Here is a 12,387-nt window from a genome sequence, read left to right as displayed (position 1 = left end):
TGTTAATATGATTTCACTATTGAGTATTTATTTAAATTTTTAATAGTTATTTTGAATAAAATTTCAATTAGGAACGATCATGATTGTGATTGTAATGAAAAATTATTAATTGATGGCAAGTAGATTTAAAAATTACGGGGAAATATCTAAATAAATATCGCCGAAGTATCTGTCTTTCTTTTCAGGATTGACAGTCGTCAACTGCTCACCCTTGTTTAATTAAACTCGCAGGTTGATTTGGTCTAGACCCTATTCGAACTCAAGTAGCATTATATTTTTCTATGCCGGGGTGGCAATATCCGGTTTTTTTGTAATTTACAAAACGTAAAATTTACAAAACGTTTTTGTAATTTGCAATAACGGTTTTTTGTAATTTTTTTGATCGAATTTAATTTTAAATAATATTTTATGATATTAATACATCATTATGAACATTTCTCAATTTTTCCTTACATTCTACTCAGCGCCGGTCACGATGGAGGAAAATGTTTTAAAACCTTATTCTCAAAAAAATCTCAAACACGTTTAAGTTTTCTAATATAGATATTCTTTCATTACAAATTTATTTATTTGTACTACTATTTTTCCTCAGTAGCTTTCCAGTCATTCGATTAAAAATCTTTCTACACATTTTCATTTTAATTTTCAGATTTATAAAACTATGAAATGATTTTTAAATCTTTTTTAGCTACTTTTTTAATATTCTCGTAGTTAATTTAATCACACATATACTTCTACAAATATATACAGACAGACAGAGAGAGAGAGAGAGAGAGAGAGAGAGAGAGAGAGAGAGAGAGAGAGCCTGATTATCTTAAGAAGACAAATTGTAAAAATTAATCTTACAATGGCAATTTACAATTTACACTCAATACATTTTATAAAATTATTTCAAGTGAAGATCACTCCTCTTTCAATTATGTATTTTAAATTATGTCCGAATTTTACGAAACTTGCTGAAAGAGGTTGTTACAGCCACGATTTAAACGTAAGTTTCATCAGGAAGATTTGACAAAAAATCTTTTAGTTTAAAGAGGACTCTAACGAAGCCGGGTTACAGCAGTAAATAGCTAGCTGTACGTATAAGGGAAATGAATTATTTTGAAATATTACATCAGCATTACGAACATGATCGCTTTATTTATATGAAAGGTAGAATTTCATTATCGATTCAAAATGAATCATCTATTCGCGTTACCAATGTCAAATTAATAAGTTAATGAATGCATTTTGGCAGCGACGTTCTGTTGACGTCGACTTGTAGAACGGTTGCCATTACGTAGGCCCAGCGTTCTCCTATTCGTAGAACAAGAGTACGTTTTTGGTAAATTTTAAAGTGAAGCAATAGGTATACGAAAAACTCAACGTACGTATTAAATTTAGTCACTTAAATGATTTTTTAACGTTTTTATAGATTGAGTTCACTATACTTATTGTTTCGGTATAAATAAATTTAAGAAAGTTGTTCTTTCATTCTGATCCTTTTGTGATAGTGACTAAACACCATTAAATCCAATCGATCAGCCTGTTGTCAGTAGTTAACATCTACCATTATCTAACGTCAACTGCAGCCGACACTAACCAACAGATATTATTTAAGTAGTTGTCTTAACAATATACCTGAAAATGAAATTTCCTGAATAACAGTACCTAAATTAGTTTCATAAGTCCCCTTTTTTCGTTTCGTTAATTATTCGATTACTCGCTAATAAATTATCCTGCTAAAAAAATATATTCAAAACCAGTAAAATATGTAGAATTTTATTGGCTAAAACAGAATAATTCTGGCTATAAATTGCATAACATAATTTAAAATTAAATTACTTAGTAATTTTTCTCAAAATTTGCGCAAAAGTTAATAAACATAATTTTCATATCAAAAATAATTTCATATTTTAGTTCGTTATTACTGTGTCTTTTTCTTGTTTGCTAGTTAGACTACATGATTGTATTTTTTATATTTATGATATTTTTTGACTTACAGAAAATTTCGACATATCTTCGCGTTTCATATCCCGCAGACCTCAAAACCACCGTCTGTCCAAAGTTTATATATATCTATATATTTCACTTTTTTGTGGTCACTATAACTGCCGTAATTTTGCGCCAATCACTTTCAAATTGATACGGAAAATATAACGACCCAAAATGTCGGTCGAGTTCGTTAATGGGCAAAATCTAACTTTGGGGTGGAAATGGGGAGGCTTTCTCTAAAAAACAAAATATCGCTATAACTTTCTTACTAAGTAAAATATCAAATTAGTTTAAAGTTCCTACTATTCTTAAATTAATTCTTAAAAATAATCAAAAGAAAATCAAAATATCTCTGTAAATTTCTTATTAAGTAAAATATCGAATTCGTTTAAAGTTCCTGCTATTCTTTGGATAAGAGCATAAAACTTATCTAAGTAATGTTTTTTTGATATTGCCAAAAATTGGCCCAGGGGATGGAAAAAATGGGGTTTTGAAAAGAAAAACATCATACCTCCCTTAATAGGCAGAGTATCTTATCCGTTTAACGTGGTAGTAGTTCTGTAAACATTGCCTAAAGATTTTATTTGAAACAATTTTTCATATGACCAACCCTTACGGTAAGGGATGACCAAAACAAAAAAAAACAGGAAAACCAAAATATCGCTATAATTTTCTTATTAAGTAAAATATCGAATTCGTTTAACGTTCCTACTCTTCTTTGGATAAGGGCCAATGGGTGGAAAAAATTGTAAGAAGATGGCTGCTTGTCGTATGCTAAACATGTGAAACTTTTTTCACATGCAACCATTGTCGTATTGAGTAAATTTGAAGTTTTTCTTAACTTTAAGGTGGAAATCTTATTTATCCCCTACTTAGCACCGATGAAAACTACCTCCGTCTTTCGGCGTGCCGAAAGGAATTTTTTTAATAAGCAACAACTGAGGCAAAATGTTACAGACAAACTTAATACGTATATTCTTATATTAAATATCTTTCCAAATCTTTAAAAAATAAAATAGTTTGCTGCCACTTAATTTATTGATTACTATGTATTTCAATTCTTTTTGTAGGGTTTTTTATAATTTATTCTATTATATTATATAATTAAGAAGTCCGTAAGTTGTAATTTTTTGTTTTGAATAAAAACTATATTTTAAACTTTGTGCGTATAAGGATATTCTGTCAGAAGTATTTATAGAAATGATGCTACGTTAAATAAGTACAGTATCATTGTTAATTATAGTACTTTTATCTGAAGCTTCAAACAATAAAATTATTGGAATGAAGAAGTTTTATGAATGTTTTTATAAATTCCATTCATCAAAAATTTACTCTTATTCTAATGCAACCGATTGTTTAAAAAAATATACATATATATAAAAATTTAATCCACTTGATATTACAACTTCAAATTTCTATGAGAACACAAACATTATCTTTAAAAGATGCAAAAAAAACCATGGCTTGTAATCAGTAATAAATTCCACTATTATCACTTCATTATTGATATTAATCAGATTTAACTTTTTTGTCTTGTTAAAAACGGCAATCAGTTTGTGATATCTAGTTTACAAATTGGCGTTCCTTGAAAGCAAATTCAAGTACCCGTAACCAAATTTTCTTTTTGCAATTTCAGACAAATTAAAACATAATTATTTCCAGTATAAGAAATTATAAAAACGGGGTGAATTTATGCATTCATTTTTTTTCCTTACAAGAGATAGTTTTTTTAATATTCGCAGAAGTCCTTCATATACTTAGGCATTTATTCCACGAAACTACTTAATTATGTCCTTTGAGTATGAAATAGTTTTCAGGATTTCCTTATTTTATCTAATAACATAATCTACAGAACACATTATAAATATATAAAAACCGACATATTCGCTCACCTACCACGTCACATAGCAAAATCAATTATTTTCAAGCAACAGTATAAAACATTGGCTTCTAATAAAAGGCTTTATGTTGTTCCCGTTGTTGCATTTAAAAAATAAATTTATTTTAAACTAAATTAAAAAAATATTTCTTTAAAGGACCAGTATTATGTTGTGGAGTTGAGGTTTGCAATAATAATAATTATATATATATACATACATACATACTGAATTATGTGCTTCGAGAATTATTTTTAACTTAATATTGTTCAGATTATTAATAAATATTTTGATCCAACTCAACTGAAAAATAAATGTGTTTATAATAACTTAATAAATTGATTAATTTTAAAAAAATCTGTGAAATTATAGAAAACATGAAATGCAAAATAAAGTAAAAGAAAAACGTGTTTACCAAGTGCGCTCAAAATTCTGTGTCTAAAGGTAGCTAGGTAAAGTTAATTTGCGTCAGTTTCTACCAGTTTTCCAAAGCATTGGGATTTTTCAACAGTTGAAAAATGTTTCACAGTTGTTGTCAGGCCACATCCAAAACCACGGGTTCAAACATCGAAAAATATACATTTACACTTTTTGTAGTATTACTACAAAATTGTAAATATAATACTAAATAATAAGTGTAAATATAATATTATATTTACATTTGATGTAAAAATTCATATTTTTTCATTTTTTTCTTCACGTAATTAAGTCGATTAAGTTGTTACTCGTTCGAGTTATTAAGAAGTTTTATGTTTTTTTTTTTTGTTTTTTTTTTTTTTTTTTAATGTACAGAGATCATAATGTTGTTGCCTTCACTCATGTCATTCTAATTTTGAAGTTCTTCATCCACAAAATTAATATCAAAATAATTTATATTTTTCGTTACTAAAATAGGGTACACTTGAATTGCATACCTACTTTTATAAATAATAAAATAAATATAATAAAGTTGTATTTTTTAACGTTTTAGAGAAGTTACAAACAACTTTTTTCACCATTTTTCTCTCAAAATAAAAGGCTTTTTCCAATTCTTTATCACAAATTCAAAGAATCAACAGAATCGTGTACAAGTTAAGAAAATTCACAATATAACAAAGCAATGAAAAATTTTACGTTGAAAATGAAATTAATTTATTTTACGTTATCAATAAATACATACAAAATGATACTTTTTCAGTTGGCAGCATTTATGGTAAAATATTTGTTTTAATTCCTTAATTCTTTCTTACTCATTTAACCCATACGTAAGATAATAAATGTATTAATATTACTATAGTTAAGTTGCTATTAATATTGTTCATGTACTTGCCCGGAAATACATTATCTCATATGCCCTAGTTTGTTTTGTTAGCAATTGTTATCTTTTAGCTTCAGTCACTATAGATTTATGGTTCAATCGAATGTTTAAAACATATTATTTAATCACGTTCAGTTGTATGTTTTATTATTGAATTTTAATGGCCGATAAACATAATTTTAATGAAGTACAGATTTTCTAAAAACAAAGAAAAAATTATTTCGAAAAATAAAATTATTTTACATTGTAGTACTATATACCGTAATTGAAATTGTCTTTTGAAATACTTCAGTTATTTATTTACTGCTAGTTTAAAACCACAAATTTACTGCTACAAAACTTTCATCGAGTTTTGCGAACATAAGTTCGGCATTAATACAATAAAATGATTATTTGAAACAATTACCTTTGGAAGGTGTGGGCTGTGAAACATTTAAATAATCAAACTTTTTCGGTCTTACGCTGGAAATGAACGAGTTAATTTACCACGCGTTACAATTAGAATGAAAACAAAGGTTCTACAGGGGAAACCAAGCAATATTTCTTTATTAGCGTTGAAAACAGATTGGAAGAGACACTGCTTCCTATAAGAGTTACGAAAATTGCTTCCGGATGGATTATTATATCCGATCATTACATGTCTACAGTGAAATCAGAAACGAAAATATGAATTACAGGTCCTACGTGTTAAATCAACCAGAAAACTTTTGTTGATCCTTTAAGTAGTACCCATGAACACCAACCAAGTGAACACTACGTGGTCACTAATTGGCCCATCGTAGTCGCTTAAAAGATCGTTTTTTAAAAAACCACCCTTCAACGAATATGTAATCGAGGAACTATCTTTGGAAGTTTTTATGAGCAGAAAATAGCAACCAGCAAGAGTATACTTATCTTTGAATATTTTGAATATATCGGCGAGTTTTTTCCGCCTGAAAAGTATTCATTTTTTGTAATTTTTGAATTTTCATTTTTGTTTTTTTTTAAATATTTTTTTATGAGGACAGCAGTTTTAAATAAAGAATTTTAATGTATTTGATGCGATCTCTTTCAAAAATATGGGTTTTAAAAATGGAGTGGATATAACGTCATACAAATATTTTATTAAAAAAAAAAAAATAAAGATTTCAGAATAATTTTTCACTCTGATATATAATCATTCTATTTAGCCTTTTCATCTGCTCTCTTAAAAAATAAGGAAAAGTATCTTTTCGAATAAACTGTACGATGAAAGATACTGACACATTTAGTGCTTAGGTCAGGGACATCAATACGTCGAAAAAAAATTTGGTCATCTTACGTATAATAAAATGAAAGGCTTTATTCTTACTTCATACTCTTAGTACTGATGATAATAATCGGTCTATTATCTGAACATGTAAACACAAAAAGACACTTTTTATTATTTTAACTAGCGTAAAATTGCCGGTCAAGTAATTATTCAATCATAAGATGAGTGAGCTGACTGAGATGATGCCAAACATTTCAAGTGTTTTATTTATATGATTGATTGATTATATTTTTATCGCTTATAACCGCTACAGTTAATAAAAAGAATATATATATATATATATATAATTAATCATTATCAATTATAATTGTTTGAAAAGGAACAGTCCTTTCACCTGTCCAAACTAGTCTAAGAAAATAAATCAGAACATGTACAACAGAATTTGAATAGGTAGGCCAAGGGAAAACTAATCTAATTTTTAAGAAGAAATGATTCTTTGTCAATTTTTATTATTATTTTTTTTTTTTTTATATTAAAATTTATTTAAGTAGTTATATAATTATACTGCATGAATTGCATTATATTTTACTTAATTATGTTACATGAAAACCAACATTAAAAAAAAAAACTAAATGTAACATGTCATGAAGATATACGTCTTGAGCAAATACACGCTTCTCTTGTTCCACCACTAAGCGGTTTTATATTCCTTACACGATTCATAGGTTTTACGAATATAAAATGAGAAATTCTCAGTGTCACAATCAAAAAGTCGGCTAGACAGGTACATAATTATTGTCTCGCCATCACGTATCTTTAGAATATTCTTAATCTGAATTTTTTATTGTTCACTTATGTAAAATAACATTTGTACATCTTGTAATAAGTTATTTTTAGTACGACATATTTTAAGCTGAAGTAACCTTCTAAATAATCTACATTATATTACTTTCATTAAGACATTGTTAAATGAAAGTGACAATTAAGATAAATACCGGTAATCATAACTGTTAAATAAAATAAAAATCGGTTAAATAAAATTATTGTCGCAGATTTATTAATGAATACTTGACAATTGAAAATATTAATAAATAGAACAGCATTTTTTTATGTGAAAGTAAGACATATTTTTTAGACTAGAATGGTTCTGTGAAAGATATTTAATTACCTAACCTATTTTAACATCTGTCTTTAGTAATAATATTATGTTGCTCCCCACGATTTTTGGGAAGAATGAAATACTTTTACTAAAGATGTTACAGTTTGAACATGGATTTTGTGCGGTGAGCCAAACCGAATCCTGAAATTAATTATCAGCCTGTTCAACAGTTATTGAAACAACGGTCTGAATTTACGGCCTGAACCACTAAATTTTGGACCGATATAGCTCACCTTTCCAGAAGCCAAAATTGATTGAACGCACTGCTCGTAGATTGTTGATCCGTGTAATACATTTAATTAAATTTTCTATGATCGGCTGTAGTCTTCCATTTATGTAGAGATAACGTCAGAATGTTCACTCTTCGGTTGACTGAACGTTTTATCGATTCAAACACCTTGCAATATAATAACTGTTTTTTTCTATTAAATACTTTCTTAGTCATTACTACTCTTCTTATTATTTTGTTTTCACTTTTATAATCTACCTGAATACCTGTATACTATTTTACTTGTTCAGTTCTTCATTTGTGTACACAGATATTCATTCGCTTATTATTTCTTACTTCATTAGTTTTCCTGACATCCATTTTTATTTTATATTCTACCATAGTGCCTCTGAAATCATCATTGAATATCTTGTGCTTCCTCTCCTACATCTTCACCTTCTTCTAGAACATTTTAAATCATATCTTCTAGATACACATTAAACAAGATTGGTGACAGGCAGTATCTTAACTGCTCTTTCTATTCTAAACCTTTCAGTTTGAGCATCCTTTATTTTCGTATCAGTTTCTATTAGTTTTTCCCATTTGACACAGTCAAGTGCTTTTTCCGTACCTTTAAAACATGCTCTTTTACCTTTACTTCTTTCTATATACCTTTCACGAATTATTCTTATTAACATAATAGCAACCCTTACCTCCTCCCACTCCTAAATCCATACTGTTCTTCTGTAATCATTTCCTTAATTTTTTTTATAATCATATTCATATTTCCACAAGAGTGTTTGCTAAATATGAAATTAAATTAATTGTCTCATAATCATATTATTTTACTGCATCATAAGAAAGTCATCTTTCTTAAAAGTGATCACATCGCATCACTAAAGAGAGCATTTCACAGTGCCACCATCTCTAATGAAACTGTGTAATTTACAATTTTTTTTACAAAATTCACAAAAATTTTTAATAAATTATTTTTATATGCCATTCTATTACTTCCCTCTATAACTTAAAGACTCAAATTACTGTTATTTATAATTCCTGCAAAGATTCTAATTTCCAAAAAAAAATTGATTCTAATTTCATACATTTCTACATTAATTTAATTTTAATTCTAATTTCATAAATTACTTTTTTCGGAAAATTATAAGTAGAAAATTATTCTTTAGTTAAACTCACTTCTATAAATTACGTGCTCATTTACTCTTATAAAAAGATACATACGCTTCAATGAATGAGGCAGATCATGTTAAAAAGTTTTCAATAAAAAAGAACTCAATATTATTTGAGCATGCATATAGATTTGTAGTAATAGATGATAAATAACATCTAACAATTGACTAGTAATAAAATTATCCACTTTTAATTTTTACAAACTTCTATTTTTCTCTTTATTGATAATTAGAAGGTTAAAAAGGGAGTTAAATTTATATATTATTATTAGAATTTTTAACAATTAACTCATTTATTTTATTTTACAGATATTGTGGACTGCATTATCACTTGCACTTGGACTTGAGGTTCGGGGAGATGTTATCAGAGGTGTACCGTGTATTAAACGATTTCATCAACTCTTTTGTCCAACTGCTGGAAACAGTTACCCAATGTAAGTATTTAATTTATTTTGTTTAATTGTCATTAAAATTAATGACAGAATGAAAATATCATAAACAGTTATTATTTCAACAACTTAATAAACAGAAATGAAACAAATACTTTATCAGATATTTAAATACATAACTGAATCATATTCTACCTGCTTACAAGAATTTGATTGAATTTTACAAGAATTTGAATCAGATTTTTATTCTTTACTGATAATATTATGCAGCTAAAGAAGCACAAACCTTTACTTGAATCTTCGCAGGGATTGAAATTTTTAAGCATTCTTTTTCTTCTTAACAATTAAATCACATCATCATTACTAAAGTAGTGGTTCTACTTACAAAACTAGATTTACACATTATTGAGTTTGACAAAAATGCAGTTTTTAATTAAACCTCACATCCCATCATCAATTAATAAATTTTTCCTTGAAACTAAATTTAAAAAAATTAGATTTAGAACTAAATTTAGAATTGGAAATCATCTTGTTCTGGTATTCATTTCCTCCAATCAGCACAATGATCCACTAGTAACACAGTGAAGGAAAAGTTTTAGTACAAATTATATATTTATATATTTTCAACTTAAATGTAATTGTTGAGCAGGTAATTTAAAACTCTTACTTTCTAAAAAAACACACCGGTAAGATTAAGAACCATTAAAAATCGTACAATTTCAAACATGAATCTGATTCATCAGGTTGAGTAGAGGTGACAGATGTTATAAAACAGTTCAAAATAATTCCTCAAGCCAAATATGAATTATATGGGTTTTACTTTGTTTAACATTTTTATTTGGTTGTACATATAGTATTTTGAACATTCTATAAACAAAGATTTAATACTTAGTAGGAAAAAACAAAAATAATTCTCTCTTCTGAATAGTGTATTTGAATGATGTATTGGCCTACACCTATGTACTTATTTTAGATTTCATAACTGAATTTTGCTTTCACATACAAAGATTATTTTACAATTCCAACGTCAATTTACATATGTACTGTTATTATTATTGAAGCTAGACTTTCTTTTTTAATTTTAAAGAAACACAAAAATGGTGAATTACAAAAGCCACAATTTTAGTAACAAAAAGCTCTGCTGCAGTAAGTGCATCAGAAGGGCGGATTTCCGGTTTTAATTAAGAAAGAAAGGATGTTGTACTGCTGAAATGATATTTGAAAATAATATTGCTTTCGGTGTTTTAACTAGCTTTCAGTGTTTTTTAACCGTTGGAACAGGGGAAATCTCTAACACCATCCACCTGTACAAATAGTAGTGTCAGACTCTCACCGACTAAACCTCTCTCCCTCTATAACATGAAAACCAGACCTGCCATAAGCATAACACATTTCCCAATGAAAATCGCAGGATCGCCTGTCAGAAAGGAGCAACAAGGAAACTAGCTGGATCCCACAGGTATTGAAGGTATTCATATATCCGCGTCCGGGCCTAACTCGGCCTGGTCTAATCTGATATGGCACAATCTAAAATAATTGACCAAGATGGACGCTCCTCAACCCCTCAGGTTGACTCCCATCCTAGTACCCAGCCACCTTCCACGCTACAATGCTCACCACCATCTCGGAGAGAGCATTCTACTTCCCGACACTAGCGATCATGACACCGATAATGTTGTTCGTGTCTAGCGGACCCGTTACAGTCGCATACCGCGCCATAAGATTTGTCCACCTTAGCTTTTTTTCCTGTTTAGCCTTCGGTAATTACCGTTCAGATAATACATCAGAGGATGAATGAGGATGATATATATGTATGAGTGTAAATGAAGTGCAGTCTTCTACTGAGACTGTAGTCTGTATGTGTAGTCTTTAACAAACCCAGGCCAACCATTCGTGAGATGTATGGTTAATTGAAACCCAACCACCAAAGAACACTGGTATCCACGATCTAGTATTCAAATCCGTGTAAAAATAACTGACTTTACAAGGACTTGAACGCTGGAACTCTCGACTTCCAAATCAGCTGATTTGGGAAGACGCGTTCACCAGCACACCAACCCGGTGGGTTTGGATTCGTCCACCTATCGCACACGAAAATCACGTGATCGACATCATCATGGGCGTCACAATACTGACAAAAGTTGTTTTCGCTATGCTTCCTAGTATACATACCTGAAGCAGGCATGGCCCGACAGGAACCGAATAAAGAAATAGTCTACTTCTCCAAATCCCCTACCTACCCGCAGTGCGATACATTTAATCAGCCTATTTGTCCAACTTCCCTTGTCAGATTCACCTTATCTGGACTGACTCCTGCCTAGGAGAACATCGTAATTGGTTTGCTTGGCATTTCTCCCGCCTCCACTCCGTTCGATCGCCCTAAAGCATAAGATCGAATGTCTGTGCAAAAACGGCTACTGAGCCTCGAAACAGTTTAGGGACCAGTGTCCTAAATAGTTTCTAGAGCTAACCTAACAGCGTGAGCGGAATATGCGTGGTACCATACACCACTCGCTTGCGTGTTCCACCGCCCACTTGTCATGTATTACTAAAACGGGTAGGCGGACTCCGTCAACTACTAAAACGTATATGACTATCAATAAATAAATTTATCTCGTCAAAAACAGCAATTCGCTGCCACGCGTAGGCCGCTGAACGCCAGCAACTACCTGTCCACCATTAAAGCGCTTGGAGCCATAATCCAGCTGGTAGTCAGCCATATTTCTCGGTTAGCTTCCTACAGCAGCGCGGTAGGAGTCTTTTCCCTTAGGCAAACTACTGATGACGGTTGAACAAAGCAACCGCATCAAGGAACTCCCAGTCGTGGCATGCCATTCTTGTTGCCATGCTTCCATCGCGAGGCTGTAAAGCCTCCTCCGCAGGCGGGAGATGTCGGTCCCAAAAATCCGTCGAATACCAGGTTCCACAGCAAGGACTGAGAACGGAACCCTGCGGGCTTCCCCTGGTGACGGACTTTTCCACAACTAGGTGCGTATCCTTAAACAGAGCCGTTCAATCAGACAAGTAGTCACGTACTACGGCCTGCAGGGCTACAGGACAGGAAT

At 30.4% G+C, this 12,387-nt stretch overlaps 1 protein-coding gene across 1 annotated transcript in view; it reads left to right on the top strand.

Annotated features, from left to right (window-relative positions):
* Nucleotides 1–12,387, top strand: part of spz3 (Spaetzle domain-containing protein 3) — a 163,181-nt gene that overhangs the window by 127,010 nt on the left and 23,784 nt on the right. Inside the window, exon 2 of the mRNA XM_075374593.1 lies at nucleotides 9,243–9,367. Coding sequence (XP_075230708.1) covers nucleotides 9,243–9,367 — 125 coding nt within the window. The remainder of the gene's footprint in view (nucleotides 1–9,242; nucleotides 9,368–12,387) is intronic.

Source organism: Lycorma delicatula, chromosome 1 (genome assembly GCF_047948215.1).
Source record: "Lycorma delicatula isolate Av1 chromosome 1, ASM4794821v1, whole genome shotgun sequence".
In the NCBI taxonomy this organism is placed as follows: domain Eukaryota; kingdom Metazoa; phylum Arthropoda; class Insecta; order Hemiptera; family Fulgoridae; genus Lycorma; species Lycorma delicatula.
Note: the sequence above shows the minus strand (reverse complement) of the source record. Positions and strands in the feature narration are given on the sequence as shown.